This window comes from Cydia splendana, chromosome 27 (assembly GCF_910591565.1).
Source record: "Cydia splendana chromosome 27, ilCydSple1.2, whole genome shotgun sequence".
Classification (NCBI taxonomy): domain Eukaryota; kingdom Metazoa; phylum Arthropoda; class Insecta; order Lepidoptera; family Tortricidae; genus Cydia; species Cydia splendana.
In genome coordinates, this window is record NC_085986.1 from 6,890,910 (window position 1) to 6,913,607 (window position 22,698).

Below are 22,698 nucleotides of genomic sequence, written 5' to 3' on the forward strand. Positions count from 1 at the left end.
CCTTCGACAAGTCGAGAAAGCAGGCGTAAACGGGCGTATTTCTATCGGTATAGTATTTGACGGCATGCTTCAGACAGACAATGGCGCTTTCTGTTGAGAGTTTGGGTCTAAACCCGAACTGGTTATCATGTAGCGTAGCATGAATATTTAGATGTCTATTAAGCATGCTGTCAAATACTTTGGCGTTAAAGGGCCACACATATGTACTGTAAAACGTTGTACGATACACCTGCGAATAGGTAATTCGCAAGTCATGTCGATTATCGCCATACATTGCGAATTTCCTACTTTTCGCACTTGCATCATAATTAGAGATGCCATGAATATTCGGCAACCATTCGGTATTCGGCCTATTCGGCCACTTTGCCGAATACCGTATATCTGTTGCACCTGCCTAAAAAGAAAAATTACACAAATAAGTAACCGAAAACTAGGTATATTTAATATTTAAAAGTATTCTTGGAAAGTAGTTAAATGCGAAGGCACGTTTTTGAGCATTTGTTGATTACAAAATATTTTATTTTTATCATGGGTCTGATTTGATTGACTCTAACTACATCATTATTAATTCAAATATTCGGTCCACGAATATTCGGTATTCGGCCCTGAGAGGGGCCGAATATTCGGTATTCGGCCAAATTCACTATTCGGGGCATCTCTATTCATAATGTATCTAAAATATCTAAATAAATACAATTTTACTAAAGTAAGGACCCTAAGCACGAATAATCTCGTACACTGACTCGCCTGTTCCTATCCTTATCACACGCACATAATTATATTGGCGTCCCGCTCGCACAGCGGCAGTGACCTCTGGCATCATGGCATTTTGAGCTTTTACCTGAGAATAGTTGTTTTTAGGGTTCCGTACCCAAAGGGTAAAAACGGGACTCTATTACTAAGACTCCGCTGTCCGTCCGTCCGTCACCAGGCTGTATCTCGTGATCTGTGATAGCTAGACAGCTGAAATTTTCACAGATGATGTATTTCTGTTGCCGCTATAACAACAAATACTAAAAACAGAATAAAACAAAGAGTTAAGGCTCCCATACAACAAACGTGATTTTGACCGAAGTTAAGCAACGTCGGGCGGGGTCAGTACTTGGATGGGTGACCGTTTTTATAGATAATGGTACGGAATCCTTCGTGTGCGAGTCCGACTCGCACTTGTCCGATTTTTTCCTACGGGGGTAATACATTGATGCCTAATTCATACTGAATTTATTTACAGGTGACCAAGGGAGGCGCCCTGACTCTAGTGTCTCTATGGAAATCTCAGTTCGACGATTCAGAAGAGACCACAGACAATGAATGGAAACAGGAACAGTTACAGGTAAGGTTAATTATGATCTAAATAAATAAAATAAAAAGATATTTAATTTACCAACACGAAAAACAATGAATTGTATGTATGGGGCTATTCATAAATTACGTCATTTCAAATTAGGGGGGGAGGGGGTCCGGACATCGGATGACGGTAGCACGACGTAGGAGGAAACGGGGTCATTTGAAGCATGATTTTTGGATGATTGTAGGGGGGGGGGGGGGGCAGCCCCTATGTACAATCAAATAATCAGGTAGAATTTAGATATATTTCTGTAGTATGGGACTCAGCGAGACCGCTGGATTTCAGTCCCCAACCAAAAAACTAAAGGTGATAAGATAACATCGGGGGCGGGTTGTTTCCCAAAAAGTCAATGTATGTATGTAAACACTTTATTGTACATAAGACAGGTTAAGATACAATTAAAAGAAAGTATACAATGTACAAAGGCGAAACTTATCCCTATAAGGGATCTCTTCCAGTCAACCTTTGAGCAATTGAGAGTAGACAAATGAAAATGACAGACAAACGAACACATGTACAGAAAAGTAATGGTTCAATTATTACCCAAGTAAATAATTAAAACCTTTAACCTACATTCTAATATAAATACACAATGTATTGTTTGTCCGAATTTTCGTTAGTCATAATTTGTTTTTCTCAGAAACGCGTAACTTTTCAGGATTGCCATAAAACAAACCTAACCTAACCTATCTATGGAATAACCTTACGATAGTCCTGAAAAGTTAACGGTTTCAGTTTTATGACTAACGATAATATGACAAACAATATATTATGACTTAAAACTTTATGGGAAACAAAGGGACCCCCATCGGGGGCATTTCACGAGAATATCGCTTACGTAACGGTTTTGCCTTGTATGGCGCCTACCTCAAGCACATTCGTAAAGCTCGAGAATATACTGTCAATTTGTTAGCCAAGTCATGTAATACTACCAGACCCAATATAGCTTTCTCATCAGGATAACATCCTGTTTAGAATGTCTCCTAGTCGTCACGCTATCTCCTCAGTGGTCTGCCTTTACCCTGTCAGCCCTTTGTGACAGAGGAAAGCAACACAGAACCAGTTTAAAAATATTTAAAATGTTATATTTCTCTACAGTCCCCAGAGCATCGAACAGGCGCCAGCAATGCTCGCAGCAGTGCGGTTTCTAGCTCAGCCAACGCACCGCGCACACAGCGCGCCAACACAAATGCTCAGCTTAACGCGAGGGACCCTCCCCCCACACTACAGGTACCACAGTCACCCGAGCACCGAACAGCCAGCAATGCTCGCAGCAGTATGGTTTCTAGTTCAGCCAACGCTCCGCGCACACAGAGAGCTAATAAAAATACTCAGCTCAACGCGAGGGACCCTCCCCCCACACTACAGGTAACACAGTCACCCGAGCACGGAACAGCCAGCAATGCTCGCAGCAGTGCGGTTTCTAGTTCAGCCAACGCTCCGCGCACACAGAGGGCTAATAAAAATACTCAGCTCAACGCGAGGGACCCTCCCCCTACACTACAGGTACCACAGTAACCCGAGCACCGAACAGCCAGCAATGCTCGCAGCAGTGCGGTTTCTAGTTCAGCCAACACTCCGCGCATACAGAGGGCTAATAAAAATACTCAGTTCAACGCGAGGGACCCTCCCCCCACACTACAGGTACCACAGTCCCTCGAGCACCGAACAGCCAGCAATGCTCGCAGCAGTACGGTTTCTAGCTCACACAGCGCGCCAACACTAATGCTCAGCTCAACGCGAGGGACCCTCCCCACACACTACAGGTACCACAGTCACCTGAGCATCGAACAGACAGCAATGCTCGCAGCAGTATGGTTTCTAGTCAGCAGTAAAATTTAAAGGGCCGTAATGTACTGTAAAACGTTGTACAAACCACAATACACATGCGAATAGGTCGCAACTCGGGTCGATTCAAAACACTCCCTTTGGTCGTGTTTTAATTTATTTTCCGATTTTCCTACTTTCCGCACTTGTATCGTAAATAAGTATTACATAATATTGTACTTGCAGCCCTTGCCGGTGCCGGTCCCGCCGCCTTCGGAGCGCGCCGCGCCCGCGCCCGCGCCGCCGGCCCCGCGGCCGCCGCGCTGCCTGCACATCCCCGGCATAGAGGCCTTCCCCAAGCTGCGGCCCGCTTTACCCCGCAGCTGGACTTTACCCGCTATAGGTGAGTTAGCGGCCGAGTGGAATGAGGACGTAGTAATGTCGAGGCGCATTTCATTTTTTTATGATATAGGAGGCAAACGAGCAGACGAATCGCCTGATGGTAAGCGATTACCGTACCCCATGGACACCCGTACGTAAAAAAAATCAATATGGCGGACGAATGTTTGAAACGTCACCGTATTTAAGAATGATTTCGCTTAAAATTATTTTTTTCTTCGCAAGTGTGATGAAAAACATTGTGTGTCTCCGGGGGTAAGAATATTGTTACTCGAGTCTTTAATTCATTCCAGCCTACGGCTGTCGTGAATATAATAGTCTCTCGTACAATATTACACTTACCCCCCACGTTGCACAATGTACTATTATTGATAAAATGGTATAATTTTGTTTCAGGCGCTCACGTTCGCAAGCTACGACCACCGTTGCTCCAGCAGGCGTCCTTCGACGGCGGCACCGGGGGCTCCCTGCGCTACAGGGTGGACGTGATGCGGGGCGTCGCCTCCCGCCACGAGGGGCCGGCGTCCCCCACCCCGCTTCAGAGGGCCAACAGCGCGCCGGTCAGTTTAAACAGAGCTCGGAAACCGGTTTATTAAACAAACCGGTTACGTTCATTCACCCGGAGGAAAATGATTTTTGCGGTGCAATTTTGACAAATAAGGATTTAGATAAGTAGATTTTAAGTACATTTGAAGATTTGCAATTTTGCATGCTGTTTCGGCTGAATACTGTGACATTTATACCTTGGAACACTTTGTACCTACGTATTCTTGCAAATAAACGCGGCTATTCTATCCTATACCGGTTAAACAACTCTTCTATTGAGATACCGGTATACGCCACATTCGTTCGTCTTTCGTTTTCGTGGTGCCGAAATTTAACCGGTTAAAATGACAACATCGAAGCAAGATAGAACGAGTAAATAATGCTATCGCTTTCACGTATGAATATGAGATTAACCGAGCGTCTAGGAGAGCCGAGAGTAACCGGTATTATATCGTTCTCCGCGAACCATAAAATTCGTTCCCTTTTTTTTACCGGTAAGGACCTTGTAAGGACAGAACGATTTTTTTTAGTTCGTGTTCAATAAATTAACCGGTTTTTAATGAACGAAATAATATGACGGTTTTGGAACGATATTAACTGGTATTTCAATACCGGTTCCGAGCCCCGAGTTTAAGAATTAACCTACTCAAATAGCAACTCTCTTGCCATCTATTTCAATCTTTATAATCGGGTCACTATTCCCAGTAGTAAGCACAGTAAAAAGACTTCTAAAATCATAACCCTCCCTTTTTGCTTTTAAAAGAAGCATTGGTTTTACCATGGATTTTTTTCGCAGAGCCTATCAAGTTCGTCAACGACCACAGCGCCGCCGCGGAGACCAGAGAAACAGGACCCGCCAGAGGGCGCCACAGTATCTAGTCGGCTAGAAATACGAGTCAGACCGCCTGACTCCACCTCCCCTGGCCATTCAGGTGAGTTGCTCAATTAGGATATTCAGCCCAAAAAACTGAAATTATGACCTTTAAAATAATACTTGCGTCGCGTTGCGTGCGTTGCGTATGTGTATCCAAAATTCTCATATTGCTATTTGTCCATATTAAATTGTCTTTCACCTGTTAGTGTTTGATCCTTTCGCATTTTCTCAAAGTTTAGCTGGAAGAGATCCCTTTTAGGGATAAGTTCGCCTTTGTACATAACATTTTTTTTTGTTGTGTCCCTTTGATGTAAACCTGTTTATGTGCAATAAGACATACATACTATTTCTCAGAGCAAATTCGATAATGACCTAAAAATTTGAAGAGTTTTGAATGTAGGTAGACAATGTAACTAGTGGCTATGTGAGCTGTAGACCTCGCTGTAAGCTTAAAAAACCGGCCAAGTGTGAGTCGGACTCGCGAACGAAGGGTTCCGTACCATTACGCAAAAAACGGCAAAAAAATCACGTTTGCCCCACGTTTGCAATCACGTTTGTTTGGTAGCCCCACTTAAATATTTATTTTATTTTGTTCTTAGTATTTGTTGTTACAGCGGCAACAAAAATAGATCATCTGTGAAAATTTCAACTGTCTAGCTATTATTCATGAGATACAGCCTGGTGACAGACAGACATACAGACAGAAGGACAGAGGAGTCTTAGTAATAGGGTCACGTTTTTACCGGGTCTCTATTGTTTCCCAAATAGTTTTAAGTCATAATGTATTGTTTGTCCGAATTTTCGTTAGTCATAATTGGTTTTTCTCAGAAACGCGTAACTTTTCAGGATTGCCATAAAACAAACCGAACCTAACCCATCTACAGAATAACGTTACGAAAATCCTGAAAAGTTAACGGTTTCAGTTTTATGACTAACGATAATATGACAAACAATACATTTGGAATTAAAACTTTATGGGAAACAAAGGGACCCCGTTTTTACCCTTTGGGTACGGAACCCTAAGTTTGAGATTTGTAATAAGGTCCACCGATGTACAGTTAGGAGTGTCGCTGTTTATACGAAAGCATTTTTGCCCGAGCTGTAACGGAGACCTTCGCCAACGCTCGGCCAATGAATATTTGTTTGGTTGCAGTGAAAATCCATTCTGTCGTGAGTGGAGGGGAGCCGATCAGGAACCACGAGGACGCTTCGATTTATTACGACGCCACGGACCATAGAGACAAACGGTACGTATTACCATCACTTCCTTTTTACACACTTTTAATTAGCTTCACTGCGTAGGTATATACTTACCTACGGATTTCTTCGTTTGACACGATTATTGTAAGTCATAATGTAATGGTTGTCAGATTATCATTAGCAGAGCCCGGAAAACGGCGAAACAACAGACTGTCGCAATCTTGCCAGAGTTAGAAACATTTTTCTGTCGATATCGATACTTGTGTAATAGAAGAAAAAAACGGTACTCCGAATAAAATAATAATAATAAGAAAATTTACGTTAGGTTTGTATAAAATTATATAGAAACAGATGCAATTTCTTCTTCGATATACACGTCAGTACATACACACAGCAGCACATGACATTTATTTGGTTTGTGATATTGATAAAAGTCGATAATCATTAATTTCTCAACATTCTCTGGGAGTAAACAGTTTCGTTTATCACTTTTATCAGTATAAAGCATTTAATGTAATGCAATTTATTGCATTATATAGGTATACTAATTGTATCTGTTTCTACATAATTTTATACAAATTTTATTAAATTTTTATTTATTAAATATTGTTTTTATTTGGTTGATCTTTTTTTTTCTTCTATTACACAACTATCGATATTGACAAAGTAATGTTTCTGACACTAGCTAGATTACGACAGTCTTTTGTTTTGCCGCGAAAATTCCGGGCTCTGATCATTAGTCATAATTCTCAAACCGTTAACATTTCAGGATTTTCGTAAGGTTATCGTATATATAGGTTAGGTTAGGTTTGTTTTAAGGCTATCCTGAAAAGTAAGTTGTTTCTGAGAAAAACTAAATTATGACTAACTAAAATGTGGACAAACAATACATTATGACTTAAAACTTTATGGGAAACAATAGAGATTCACTTACCTATCTAATATCTACCTATCTTCTTTGTATAGTGCTTCAAATTTGAACCACTTCCCGATATAATTTGGAGCACTATCGTAATTCAGGTGACAATGCAATAATAATGTATTCTCTTACATCAATCTACTGTACATGTATATACAATAAATACAAATAATAATATGGTAACATGGAGCTGATCTGATGATGCGGTCGGAAGGTAGCAAACGGAACTCCTCAATGGAAAAACATGAATAAATTTAGACGAACGCAGAAAATGGTTAAATTACTGGATTCCAGCACGTAAAGCCTGTTGTACTTTTTGTATGTGCAATAAAGTTTAAAAATAAAAAAAATAAAATAAAGTAATTTCAAAATATGTAATTAAACTTTTTTCTTGCGTTCCTCTAAATTTGTCCATGTGTATTAGTGACCAGAAGAAAATAATGTGATATCCTGTTTATATCTCTGTAAGATTTGTATTGTATTGTATTGTAAACTTTGACATCATAATAAATACCTTTCAAACTAAAAAAAAAAAGTTTATATCTGAAATATACAGATATAGTGCATAGTTGTTTTCCATCGTATTTTCACGGAAACGTACGAAGTGTCTTGCTATTTCAGTCAGTCTAAGTACAAGAAGTACTGAGGTTGACTGAAGTAGCATGACAAATACGAACGTTTCCGAGAAATTACGAAGGAAAACAATTACGCACTACATCAGATTATTCTGTACTATAATAAAATAGATAATAATTATTTGTTTGATAGGTCGTTGACCCGAAGCGGAGAGAAGAGTCAAAGCCCAGCCGTAGAGAGGACCAGACTAGACACCATACCAGATAGGTACGTTAAACACATTTTCTTAGTCTTCGACGCTTGGAAATCATTTTTGAGGTCTGATGAATACATTTTTTAACCGAAAATCAATAATTAAATAACTCCTTTTTTTTTAGAACTCCAATTGTGAAACGGGAAGTATCCAGCGCGGGTGGCGATGGATCTCAGAGTTTGAGAGATGTAAGTTTTATAATATCACTTTTATATAACTGATGCCTATAAATAGGCCAATCAAATTAGTTTTTTTCCAGGAATTAATTCCCAGCAAGCTGGAAATCGTCTTAATACCTTCATTTGGTCCTAAATGCGTATAATCTGAGTTTGCTTTGTTTTACCTAATTTGATTGGCCTAAAAGAAAAAAGTCAATTTAGATATTTCTGTGTTCTTTGCGTAAGAGAATGTCGTGTGGCATTAAGTACGCCTTTTGCAACTATATATTTATGCTATGCAATACATTTTTAACAGAAGAATTAAATAATCAACGTAATGTATTTTGTATTATTTCTGTATTTTACTTTTATATCCATATTATGAAAACCTAGTCCAAGATGAAAGATAAATCAAGTGAATAATCAATGTAAAAAATAATAAAAATGGGCGCCATTTTGAACTTGCAACTTATTAGCCCGATCGTTTCAGCGTTCGACCACCAGCGCCACCACATCTCGGATCCCCATAGCCACCATGGCGGAGAACAGGCTGGCCAAGTGCGCCTCCTGGAGCGGGGACGGACCCCTGTCCCCGGACCCTAACGATCTGACGCCAGGTATGTAGTCAGACCGAGAGGTACAAGTATTCCATAGCGACCATGGCGGAGGACAGGCTGGCCAAGTGCGACCTGGAGCGGGGACGGACCCCTGTCCCCGGACCCTAACGATCTGACGCCAGGTATGTAGTCAGACAGACAGGTGCAAGTATCCCATAGCCACCATGGCGGAGAACAGGCTGGCCAAGTGCGCCTCCTGGAGCGGGGACGGACCCCTGTCCCCGGACCCTAACGATCTGACGCCAGGTATGTAGTCAGACAGACAGGTGCAAGTATCCCATAGCCACCATGGCGGAGAACAGGCTGGCCAAGTGCGCCTCCTGGAGCGGGGACGGACCCCTGTCCCCGGACCCTAACGATCTGACGCCTGGTACGTGGTTATCATAGCGATTTTACATATTTATTGTATTCTCTCTGTATTATGTACAGTCAAAGAGAATTTAGACTAGAGGAATATTGTTAAAGTAAATTATGTAGTCAGTACATTTACTCCCATCTTACGACACAAATGCTTAACACTTAGAACGCCATTTGACGCTCGAGAGTAGGCCAAACGTATGGTGCCATCTATTCGAGCGATGGTGCCATATCTTTTGGCCTACTCTCGAGTAGATGGCGATATCTTTTGACATTTAACAAATTTAACACATACCTATCAGTGAAAAAATAATGATCAAAGTCAAATGGCGTTCTAAAAGTGTTAATCATTTGTGTTGAAAGATGGCAGTAAATGTACTGACTACATAATTTACTTTGACAATATCCCTCTATTTCAAATTCTCTTTGGTATGTCGAGTCGAAATTTTTAATTTATGACCCATTTTGTACCTTGTCACATTGATAATAGTATGAGGTCTCTAGCGACTTTCATATTGATTGTCACTGTGACGAAATAGGTCATAAATTAACTTAAATACTTTCGACCTTGTTTTGTGCAATTAATTGATTCGGAAATTTATGAATTATTATTTTTAACAAAAAAGCTTTGGTGGCCTAGCGGTAAGAGCGTGCGACTTTCAATCCGGAGGTCGCGGGCTCAAACCCCGGCTCGTACCAATGAGTTTTTCGGAACATATGTACGAAATATCATTTGATATTTACCAATCGCTTTTCGGTGAAGGAAAACATCGTGAGGAAACCGGACTAATCCCAATAAGATCTAGTTTACCCTCTGGGTTGGAAGGCAGTCGCTTAACTTTAAACTCGGGTAAATCCATTCGACCCCTCAGCAAATATCTACCTACCTAATCTTTATACCAAAATCGCATAATCTGACAAATGGATTTACCCGAGTTTGAAGTTAGGCTACTCAGATGGCAGTCGCTTTCATATAAACTAGTGCCTACGCCAATTCTTGGGATTAGTTGCCAAGCGGACCCCAGGCTCCCATGAGCCGTGGCAAAATGCCGGGATAACGCGAGAAAGAAGAAGATTAACCTTTTCGACGCCGTGTCAAACACAAGCTGTCACGCGGACGCTACGTCACCGAAGTGTCAAATCTGTAATTGAACTTTATGCATATGCACGTAGGTCTATGGTGCTCTGTGGTCTGTGACCGATTAATCAGTCTTTGGCGTCCAAAAGGTTAACTTATCTTATTTCTCTTAGCTTTCGTTAGTTAGTTATACTGGGCATTTTCCGCAAGTCGACAACCATTGTGCCTATTTTGCGTGAAAACGAGGTAGCACTACTCTAGCCACCCCAGCTCCTCCATGAAACCTAGCAGTGTCTTCGGGTGTGCACGGAGTCTCTAGGTATTGGTTCCTGTATACTTCTACCTGTTTACAGTGTAGGAGGACTTCTCTTATCTTATTATTTATCTTATCTTTTTGTTCAGCGCTCCGCCGCCGCCGTCAGAACGCCAGTGAGAAGTATGCGGCGGACCCCGCTCGGGATTTGAACCTGCGCTTCGCCCGCCCCAGGCACCGGCAGCCGCCCACCGTGCACTCTAGGTAACTACTAATATACTTATTTATATTAAAAAAAATACATTTATTTCAGGTCTTAAAAACCCATTTTACATTTTCAAAAAAATTAATTATACAAAACATTGATAAAAAAAATCTAATTAAAAACAAACATTTACTATACATACAATACAAATTACGCCTTATAGCGACACTAGGTAAAAATCATCACTTTGTTTGGCCAGTGATGACTTCTACCCAGTGTTTTGTCATGGGGCAGTCCAAGCGCTCAACTAACTACTAAACTATAAACTGAAATAGTTTTAATTTAGGGTGTAATCTTTAAGTGTAACCAAACAAACGATTGACGGCTTGGCTAGGCCCACAGTTATTAAAACCAAAGATATATGTAACTCCGAATAAGTTAAATAAATTCTTAGAAAAAAACGTGCCTCGAAAATAAAAAAATGTCATTCTCGAATAGATGGCGCCACACCTTTGGCCTATGGTTAGATGGCGTTGACCTATCAGTGAAAGAACAAGGATCGAAGTCAAACGGTGTCTAAAAGTATTAATTCTGTTCCTGTGTCGAAAGATGGCAGTAAATTTACTGTGACTACAAAATTTACTTTGATAATACGCCTCTATATTAAATTCTCTTTCGTGAATTGATCTGTAACGGGTAATCCGGGCATTAACCACTCTTGTTTTGAATACTCATTATCAGACATAGAAGTTTTGTGGCAAAATAAAGTGATTGACAAAATGAAATATCGACATGTGTGTCGCTTAACTTCAAACTCGGGTAAATCCATTTGACCCTCTCAGCAAATATCTACCCTATTACCTTTTCTTAATACCAAAATCGTATAATCTTACAGATGGATTTACCCGAGTTTGAAGTTAAGCGACTCATGTCTGGTATTGTAGTTTGTCATATATTGGTAGTTTTGATTATTTTGGCACTGTATACTACAGTTTACGTTTTCATTTTTAAGTGCTAAATATAAGTAATAAATAAATTATGTACCGCTTTGTAATTTATTTGCATTATTGAAATTTCTCGGTAACTTCCCTACAGCCAGTAGAAATTACATATACATTTAATATCGATAACAGATCATCAGTTTCATTTTTTCAAACACTCGTTTTTGCCACAAAAATTTCTATGTCTGCTCATCATCAATATGCGATAGGTCTCCACAAATTTGAAAATGGATACGGCGGCCATTTGCAATAGTAGTTTGTGTTACAAGGGATCAAAATGATATATTTCCGTCAAGGGCGTACATTGAATCCTGAATAAAGCGATAGATTCTACAATAGAATCACGAACGTAGTGAGGGATTCTAAAGTCTAAAGTAGAATCCTGAGCGTAATGTGGGATTCAAGTGTTAACGCCCAAGACGAAATAATTTTGATACCGTGTGAGACATACTGCTTTTCATATCAACTATGAGGAAAATAAAAAAATCTTAGTGTTGACACAATCTGATGCTTAAACAGATTATTTAAGCTAAAAAAATAATGTGCAAAAAACTGTAAAAATAGTGTGCTAGAACAGAAAAGTGTTACTTTGATCCCTCCTAGCAGGGAGGAAAAGCTCTTTTCCGAATAGGTGGTGTGAAATAGTACATTGTGCAACATGGGGTACGCCCCATTACTTACTTACGAGTTGAATATTGCAAACGAGCAATATTCAACTCAAACGGGGCGCAATATTATTACGCCCCGAGTTACACACAATGTTTTCCATCACACTTGCGATACAAAAATTAAGTATGAAGACAAAAAACTGTTAATTATGGCACTAGAAACTTCATAACTCCCTAGGGAGAACGCATTTTCTATAACTCCCGCTAAACCTGCGTGCAATTCCACATTTACTGAGCGAGTGTGATGAAAAAAGTATTTTCTCAAAAATGGACGGCAAAGTCGACTTTGCCGTTTAAAAAATAGGTCGCGAAGCGCGTAGTTTATGGTCAGTCAAAAATTAAAAAGTTAAAAACATTGCAGTCTCGATTTTGGGACTGCAATGTTGCATACAAATTCCATTATTTGTCGAGTTCCAAACTTTTTAAAAGTTGAAATGGCCATATCAAATGAAGGCACAGGCCCATTAAACAGCCAAACAGATGATTAGTACCGCGACTATTTAGCTGTCTCAAATAGGTTGGCGTATTTTCGGCAGAAAAATACACTTCAATTTTTTTATAAAAAAAATAAAAAGGCGGCAAAGCTAATTTTTTCAATTGTTTCTACTTTTTTCTGTGAAAATATATACGTAAGAACGTTGCATTTGTAAAATATTTCTATGATATTTATATTTCTCAAAAATGGACGGCAAAGTCGACTTTGCCGTTTAAAAAATAGGTTGCGAAGCGCGTAGTTTATGGTCAGTCAAAAATTAAAAAGTTAAAAACATTGCAGTCTCGATTTTGGGACTGCAATGTTGCATACAAATTCCATTATTTGTCGAGTTCCAAACTTTTTAAAAGTTGAAATGGCCATATCAAATGAAGGCACAGGCCCATTAAACAGCCAAACAGATGATTAGTACCGCGACTATTTAACTGTCTCAAATAGGTTGGCGTATTTTCGGCAAAAAAATACTTTTCTATTTTTTTATTAAAAAAATAAAAAGGCGGCAAAGCTAATTTTTTCAATTGTTTCTACTTTTTTCTGTGAAAATATATACGTAAGAAAGTTGCTTTTGTAAAATATTTCTATGATATTTATATTTCTTGCACCATTTTTGAGAAAAGCACTATATATGACTCGGCTGGAAGGCTACTTGCTGGCTTCGGATTCAATTAAACGGACTCCCAAGGTCGTCCGTTTAAAACGAATCCTCAGCCTGCAAGTAGCTACTTCCGAGCCTCGACAATAATGTACTATTGTTTAAGGAGCGGGTCCCGCGGCGTGGCGCTGCTGTCGTCCCCGCCGGGCTCGGGCGCGTCGTCCCCCTCCGCGTCGCCGCCGCCCGCCCCTCCCCCCGCACCCCCCGCACCCCCCGCACCCCCCACCCCCGCCGCCCCCGCCGCCCCCGCCGACCCCGCGCCGCTCGCCGCGCACAACGCCGCGCGAGCCAGGAGGTTCCGCCCCCTCTCCATCGCGCCATAGGTAACTAACACTCTGGCCACTTGCACCATTCAGTAACCCGGGGTTAACGAGTTAAACCTGGAATTACCATGGTTACGAGTACAATTTGACACTGAGTTAACGGTTTAACCGATTAACCCCGGGTTAGTGGTATGGTGCAAGTGGCGCTTAATATAGTTTAGTCTATACCACGTGTCCCAAAATTCAACGATAAGCTGGCATCAGAAGATGGACCTGCTCATGACTACTCGAGGAAAAAAAAGAAAAAATATATATCTCAATTTATTATGGAATAACAAAATCAAATGAAAATCGACACCCATAGTGGTACTTTTAACGAACATCTCTACAATTTTTTATTTTCCTTGAGTAGTCATGAGCAGGTCCATCTTCTGGTGCCAGCTTATCGTTGAATTTTGGGACCCGTTGTATACGAGTAGGTGATGACCAAGGATGTTGCGGATGCAGATTTGGTACTTAAAAAAACGTCAAATATTATATTTTTAGCATCTTTTATTAAAAAAAACTAAAGGTTTAGTATTTGAGCAAGAATATAGGTGTGTTTTATTTAATAAACAGTATCTTGGCCGACTTTTCGGGATCTAGACGATTTCGTTATATACATATAATGACGAATTTACCTAGCACTTACGCCGCCGCTAATACGTTCCTGTTACCGACTTGGTCGACATCCGCATCATGCGGATGCTCCGCATCGATTTCATGCGGATGCGGATGCAGATGCGGATGTTGAAAATAATGCAGATGTTCCGCGGATGCGGATGCGAATATTCGCAACATCCCTGGTGATGACCTATACGATATATATGTACGAAGGAAAACATCGTGAAGAAACCGGACTAATTTTTTAGGTATTTTCTCGGAAACGTTCGTATTTGTCATGCTAGTTCAGTCAACCTCAGTACTCTTCGTACTGAGACTGATAGATATTAAATGATTTATGGATAGTTTGGGGCTAGGTCGATCTGTCTATTATTATTCCCAAATATTTATATATTTATTTATTATGTCTATGTGACTCTCGATTCTACGCATTAAATTAAATTATATAAATTTCTTAATTTAACTATATCTTTTCAGGACACCACAAACAGCTGTGACACAGCGGGGGACTTCTAAACATAAACACTAACATACACACAGTATATTGTTATACTCGTTATGTACATGTACCTATGTATATGTAGCAATACTATTCGCTTAGCACCTTTCCATACAAACTTGTATGCAAGGGGTTTCACTTTTCTCTGCAGCCAACTGTACACTTTGAGATTGTATATGAGATTCGACAAGTCGAGGCCGTCCTGTACAGTCAAGGACATGTACGCAGACTAAGTGGTCATAAATATCTATACACTTATCGAACACAGATGTTGCAAGAATTCATAGGCTATGGTATATGACCACCAGGGGCTTATTTCTCGAACGATATTAGACTAATATTATTAGTCCACGAACTGTCAAATCGTATGGATTGCCATGCCACACACACTAATAATATTAGACTAAAATCGTTCGAGAAATGGGCCCCAGGCCTATATTTCTTGCCACAGTGGTGGTTTTTCAGGTTAGCGCGCAATTTCAGGCGTTTATAAGCTAAGGTGTCGACTTCCAAGTGCTTTTTGGTGATGTGTAGACATTTATGAGCCTGATTGTCGAGGGACACATAAGCTGTGATACCGGTATATGATGTTGATACCAAGGTATAGCCAAAGATACATTTGATTCAGTAAGATGCGTAAAATGTAAGACAATTTCGTGTTTGACAGGTAAACGGTACATTCTGCGGTAACTCTGATTGTCAAAAGATGACGTTTGACGATTCAGTGACCGCAAAACATCTGGCGCAGTACAGCGCCATCTGTTTTGGATGTCGAAATAAGGGGCACGTTTTTTTCTTAGACTTTACCTCTGTTTTACAAGCAATTCTCTTTGGTATAGCGAACGGAGAATTATATGACTAGTTTTATTTCAGTGGGGGACCTTTGAGATTTAACCTTTTGAACGCCAAAACACCTAAAGGTGTCGTTACTAGTCGTGCCCACAGCACAAAGGACCACTATAGGTGTTATGGCGGACGCTGTCAAAGTAACCTTCATCTTACGAGTAGGGTTTACATTATTAGCTCGTAAAGTGTTCAAAGGGTTAAGAAACTTTGTGTAACTTAAGTGTTTTATTATTTGATTGTTCGGATGCGCGAATATTAAGGTTGTCACTATCTCTTTGCTTTGAGTTACGACCACAGATAAAATAATAGCTTTCCCCAAATTTTACTCATTTTAGTTTAGAATATAATTATATTTTGAACACCACTGAATGACACGTAGTCATATAATTCTTCCATGGCCACTGTTATTTAAAAGTTACGGTACCGAAAACGGTATAAAATATTAAAATTATAAAATTGTGATCTACTCGAACCTCAACCTAGAATAAACCTTATGTTATTAATGTTATTTAATAGCTTTGTAAGGGAATTGAGCCGATTTTCCACGCTTATGCTATATTATATACAAATTTACTTTAACCTTTTCGACGCCAGCGACGGATATATCCGAACCGCAGGTCCAACGACAACGACGGACCACAGGGTTTTAAATTGCCAGCCAAATAACGACCTTGAAGTATAAATATATAGATGGTCAAGCAAATCTTGTCAGTAGAAAAAGGCGCGAAATTCAAATTTTCTATGGGAAATCCTTTCGTGCCTACCGTTTTCAAATTTGCCGCCTTTTTCTACTGACAAGATCTGCTTGACCCAGTATAGAATTGAATTTAGATTTTCTAAATATAGAATTCAATTTTGATTCTCTTTTCTGAACCGAAATGGTGTCGGTGGTCGGTGGCAGGTGTCGGGTTAATTGGGGCTCTAAGTCAATGTGTTAAGGTTCATTTTAAATTGTACCGTTTGTCGTGTATAGCCGACAATGGCGCTTAAACGTTTGGACTGCGAATTATAGCTTAACTTTCGTTATCTATTCGGATATGCTTCCAAACCGCAATAAGTGCTTTAATATCATTATATGTGACGTCCTACGGGTAAAGGTACCTTATGGCAGTTGGCGCTTACGCTATTATTAACGCCGCTCCAATATTATTGCGGCGCTATGCGACGTAAGCGCCAGTCGCCATAAGGTACCTTTTGCCGTGGAACGTCACATATTTTCATACTTAAAAAAAAGGTAACAATAAAAAAAATCTCGGCTGGTTTTTCTATGAAAAAAGAAACTTGTATAAGTATAGCATATGCGCTTGGTAAGGTTACAAAAAGACTATTTTCTAGAAGTGGTACAGCAGCGTATTAGAAACATATCATAATTACCAGTCGAATTTGGTATCGTCTTGGGTCGTCCCATTCGTTTTTCGTCAAGTTCTTAAATTAGTCCTATTCTGTTTTCGTCGACCATTCTACATTCGTCACAATCGTCGGTGGCTTTCAATGTAGAATGAGTGACGAAAGCAGAATAGGACTAATTTAAGAACTTGACAAAAAACGAATGGGACGACCCAAGACGATACCTCAAATTTGTTACTTTCATCTCATTTTTTCGGTATTAATAAAAGCTTTCTTCAAAACCTGGAAAATAAAGATAAAAATGTTTTTCATCGACGCAAATGCTTAAAGACGAAAATGTTATATTAGTAATGATAGTTAGGAACGCTCTCACCACTTCTAGTAATACCTGTGTGTATGAAATACGGTGACTCATTCATGGGTCATTCTCATAAAATATGTATGCTGTCTAATTGCCGCGACCAATACAAAATGTACGAAAAGTCGTGGGAATTAGACGCAACCGCAGACATATTATCAGAGAAGCCTTATAGGGTAATACTATAGGACTCGCTTTCCCAAGCTAAATGTTACATTGCAATGTAAGATTACATTTGTTATAGTCTGTATCTTTAGGTATTTAAATAAAAGTAAACAAAATCTACCCTCAAATGGCTCCTTAAGCCAGCTTAGGGTAGATCAAATCAAAACATTACACGATCAAATAATGTACCTAGGTTAAAGTCACGTTGTTCAGTGACAGTGACGGATCCAGGCGGTTATGTATTTGGCCGGTTAACCAATAAATGTTATAACTACCCGAAAATGTACAAATTATTCGTTTACTTTTATTTAAATACCTAAAGATACAGAGTATAGTTATGGTCATTGGCCATAAAGGAACATTTTGACAACTGTAATGTTCGAATCATTTTGAACGGTAAGGTATTGCCAACTTTTTAATATTTTTATTGTAGCCTGGTGCATAAGCCTGCGATCATTGTACGTAAACTTGTAAGGTGATATATAGTTACTGTAAGCATCAAGGCAGTGAAATGTGACGTTCCACGAGTAAAGGTACCTTAAGGCGGTCGGCACTTACGCTATTAATAACGACGCTCCAATACTAATGCGGTGCTACGTGACGTAAGCGCCGACCGCCATAAGGTACCTTTTTCCGTGGATCGTCACTAATAGTTTTGCTAGCGATCATTTCTGTAACTGAGAGGCAAAATAGTAGTGTAACTGTTTTCTAGTGAAAACCATGAGAATTTGAGGCGCTTATTTTGGTGCACACATAACGTCAATTGCGTCGTTTTAGTGATGAATATTACATGTCAAATCTAACAAGTCTACGCAGTCCGTCTGTACCTTAAAGCCTGTACAGACTGACTGCAATTTGTATGGAAACTATGTAGTTCCTATATAAATTGCAGTCAGTTTGCAGTCCGTTTGTATCAGCCCTTAGACAGTTTCTCTGGGCATAGCCAGTATTTTCTGCTTGGAAGTGAAACTTTGTGGTTTACCGTGACATTACGTCATACGCAACAAAAATTGTCTATCATTTTTACCAACGTATTAATGACAAATGTAATTAAAATATTAGTAACTAAAGTGGCACAGTTGAGCTTATGGTTATTAGTCATTACATTACATTATTTATAATTATTATTGGTAAACATGTGCTTGTATATACAGATAACATTTCTTACATACTTATTACAATGAAAATACGCGGCAACTGTTTGTAACGAATCTTACAGATTGCGAATTTTAACCTTTTGCCAATCCACGAGAGTCGATATTGCTTTGCCGCCGCTGACGGCATATACCGTCGTCTTTTTTAATATAGTAGAAGTTTATATTTTATATGCAAGTACATTATCTCATCTCAAAATGTATATAGTGTTTAGTTAATTTAATTGGCTTATATAAATGTTAAGTATCGCTCATTATTTATTTGACAGGTGCTAGTTTTGTATAACCTAACTTTTCGTCGAGAGTTTTGACAGAAAATGTCAAATCGACCATTTCCCTTCAGCTGTTGACTCGGTGTCCATACTAACCCCTAGTCTTGTCTCTTTCGCGTACGTTAATAATTATGTGGTTAAAAAGAGATATTTTGAAATAAAGAAATAGTTGTATTCTAAATTTAATTTTAGGTGCTACTGATTTAAAAATCATGACAGTTGAAATGACGATTCTTTTTACGAAAAAAAAAATGTACAGAGAGGTTTGCTTTAATATTAAAAAAAGGAGATTATTTATTTGATTATTTTGCGGCTTCAATGGTCATTATTTATTTTTAATTACAAGGTGTAATGTTCAAAATAAATTGTTATTATCAAATTGTTACTTAATATATATCGTGGCTTAAGAGTGAATATATAATTAGGGGATTTTCGATAAAAAAAAACACTTGAATAATATTAAGCGTTGCTTTTGAATGAACTGATTGAAGTGGCTCGAGATTCGAGAAAGTAAAAAATTGTAACTTTCGTTAATAGAAAGTTGGATTTTGGTCGAAAATGCAGGGATGAGTACTGTGTATCCTTTTCGAAGGAATGTATAAAAAAAAGATATTTTTCAAATGTGGAATTTTGAAAGGATTTCGCTACTGTGGTTTTTAAATGTATCTCAAGGTATCGATGTTGCACTTTTATTCTTTTAAAGTTAAATAGATAATATTAAAGTATTTATTTCAAATGAAAGCATTTAACTTAATATTCAATGCATTTCTAATACTATTCTTTTCACATCATTCTCATTTCGAAATGATAATTCAAATGAAATGAAAATGATTACTTCCTGTTGCTTTTAATTTGTCTTTGAATTGTTTTTAAATACTTTAATATTATTGATTCTATACATATGTATAAAATGGATAAATAGTAATTATACGTAGATGCCATTAAATTCTAGTCTTGCTGCGTAGTCTTAGAACGAGAATATATGTAATAATTAATTAATACAAAAAATATTTAGCAATTAATTATGATATTAAACGAGAGAAAAGGTTGACGCACCTGGATTGTTTTACAGTGGCAACACAAAGTAATGTTGCCAGTGTGGAAAGGTCCGAAAAATGTTGCTGATTTAAATTCGCTTTTGAAAGCGCGTTCGGTGTCTATTTTTATATTGAACTCATCTGTATGGGGAAAAAAGTGTATCTCAACTTTTTCCTTGTATGGGTAATTTAAATAGTGATTAAATATTTTGCTTGTAAAATAAAATGTGTCAAACCACCAAACCCTTTGACCGCTACAGTCGGCCATAGCCGACAAAGGTTAAAATTAACCAAATAAAATAGTCGTGGCGGTAAAAATGTTAAATTCTGCAAGTATGGTCAAGTATTGCTTAATAATTTGTAATTTATGTAATAAGTTATTGGTTTACTAGGAACACAGGAAAAAGTGATATTTTTTTAATTGATTTCAGCTACAGATGAGTTCATTATGCTATACCTCATTTAATATATTAAATTAGTGAAGTAATGTACTTACTTCAAGTTACTCTCAATAATATCACGACAAGTATCTGTTACTACTTGCCTCGAGCCTTTACCAAAAGGGTCTACAATATTTAAAAAAAAAAAATCTGTTCCAAAAATTGTAAGACACTGGAACTGGACCTTAAAGGAGTATAATTATGTACCAAAATAGTACATGTCAATGTCTATAGTACCCATATCTTTAGCTTTGACTTGAATATTCAAGTGACCCAAAAAGGTAGAATTTCAATCTATAGTTTTAAAAAGTGGCAATACTGTAGTGTCGTCCCTTTCAAATCAATGTCTATAAGAAAACGGGGCGACACTACAGTATTGCCATTGCCACTTTTTATTTTCCACTCTTTTTTGTCAAAAAACATTTGTGATTTATTTAACTTAATATAATAAATAGGGTATGGCAACACCGATGCATTACAATTCTAGTCTATGGCCGCTTCCGTCTCTTAAATTTTATCATTAAAATATGAGACATTATTTTTGTCAAATGTATAAAAAATGTTAATAAGTATAGGGCTCTTTTTTAAAGCATTGTCTGAGAGCGGTTTTTTTTACGCACGCTCGGTTAACGTTTTATTTTGCCATATTTTTTTACATTTACCGAAATATGCACAATAAAATTTTAATAAAAGGTAATTTGTCCTTTCATTATTGTTTTATTTTTTATTACTTTCATAACCCATTTCCCAAAAAAAAATATGTTCATATCACTGATCAATACCACGGTAAAGTTTTACCCCCTTATTCATATAACTTTACGGGCCATTTAGTTCTTTTCGACGCCGTGTCAAACACAAAAGCTGGCACGCGGACGCCACGTCACCGAAGTGTCAAAACTGAAATTGAACTTCATGCATATGCACGTAGGTCTATGTTGCTCTGTGGCCTGTGACCGATTAATCAGTTTTTGGCGTTGAACCTGCGGTGCGAATATATCGGTCATTGGCGTCCAAAAAGTTAAATCATGTGTTATCCCTTTCTTACAAATACATAAGTCATATTGACAGATAAAGACAAACGATTCATAGCCAATTCAGGTTTATGAATAACGCCTTAAGCCCTTTGACCGCCACAGTCGGCCATAACCGACAAATGTTACAGTATTGAACGAACCATTTCATTTTAATAAAGTTTACTATTGCATGTTATAGTCTGTGTCTGACCACGGGGCTTTAAATCCAGGGCTTGATTTTACTCGCTAAACTGAGCTACTTACTGACACTGGGACCAACCCTAAAATCGGGGATTTTTTTTGGCTTTTCCATAGAAAACGTCGACATCTGAACATCTGATCAGCCAAAATGTATGAAAAGGTGAAAATTTTTTTCGGGATTTCGGGGTTGGTGCCATAATAAAAGTAGCTCAGTTTAGCGAGTAGAATCGAGCCCTGGATTTAAAGCCCGATGGTCAGACACACCCTGTATAGAATAGGCGTGGCGGTCAAAAGGTTAAAGTGTGCAAAAGACAGACTTTCACGTAAATGAGTGCGAAAGGGACAGGCAACTTTAGAATATCTCTAGAGGGTGTAGAGCAGCGGTCGGCAACCTTTTACCAGCTAAGGGCCACATAGTAGTTAAGAAAGTTGACGCGGGCCGCACTTTTGTTTATATGTATGACTTTATCAGACATTGTTGGTTGACAATATTACATGCAAAATAGCCAAGGGGGCTCGCGGGCCACAAGTGAGATGTTCGCGGGCCTCATGCGGCCCGCGGGCCGCTTGTTGCCGACCGCTGGTGTAGTGGAATCGCGCGCCCGCTCTAATGTATCCAAACATAAGGTTAGCGGATTGGAGAATACGAAATGCTACATTCAGGAGATATATGGTGGGCGGTTTTTGGGAATATGTATTGTGTTACAACTCACGCAATCACATATTTATTCCGACATCATTTCTCCTCTTCAATGGTAAACACGTGTCGTGACGTGTCTTTTTATTGAAAAACACTTGAAAAATAAGTCACAGCAATTATGTAACAATTATAAAGGGTCGGTCAGTCTTCTCCGAGACCACGGGGACAACGCCGTCCTCGAAACGTCGGAGGTAAATCTTGAATACGCGATTAAGTCCCGTTGTGTAGTTTTGATAATGTTTAATAATCGTGAAAATTATAAAGGATGATTAATGAGACGTGAGCAGGGACTAATCCTGCACACTCTGATAATTGATCGATCACCGTCGTATTTAGGTGAATAAACCACACTTCTTCCTATTTTACAACTTTTTGG

General features: G+C 38.8%; 1 protein-coding gene across 1 annotated transcript in view; it reads left to right on the forward strand.

Moving 5' to 3' along the window:
* Nucleotides 1–21,117, forward strand: part of LOC134803665 (nascent polypeptide-associated complex subunit alpha, muscle-specific form) — a 113,978-nt gene extending 92,861 nt beyond the window's left edge. The window contains exons 30-42 of the mRNA XM_063776454.1: nucleotides 1,232–1,333; nucleotides 2,447–2,578; nucleotides 3,362–3,518; nucleotides 3,911–4,074; nucleotides 4,857–4,992; nucleotides 6,088–6,181; nucleotides 7,822–7,896; nucleotides 8,007–8,070; nucleotides 8,531–8,657; nucleotides 8,796–8,903; nucleotides 10,495–10,609; nucleotides 13,471–13,687; nucleotides 14,768–21,117. Of these exons, the coding sequence (XP_063632524.1) occupies nucleotides 1,232–1,333; nucleotides 2,447–2,578; nucleotides 3,362–3,518; nucleotides 3,911–4,074; nucleotides 4,857–4,992; nucleotides 6,088–6,181; nucleotides 7,822–7,896; nucleotides 8,007–8,070; nucleotides 8,531–8,657; nucleotides 8,796–8,903; nucleotides 10,495–10,609; nucleotides 13,471–13,687 (1,491 nt within the window). The 3' untranslated portion in view covers nucleotides 14,768–21,117. The remainder of the gene's footprint in view (nucleotides 1–1,231; nucleotides 1,334–2,446; nucleotides 2,579–3,361; nucleotides 3,519–3,910; nucleotides 4,075–4,856; nucleotides 4,993–6,087; nucleotides 6,182–7,821; nucleotides 7,897–8,006; nucleotides 8,071–8,530; nucleotides 8,658–8,795; nucleotides 8,904–10,494; nucleotides 10,610–13,470; nucleotides 13,688–14,767) is intronic.
* The last annotated feature ends 1,581 nt before the right edge of the window (nucleotides 21,118–22,698 follow it).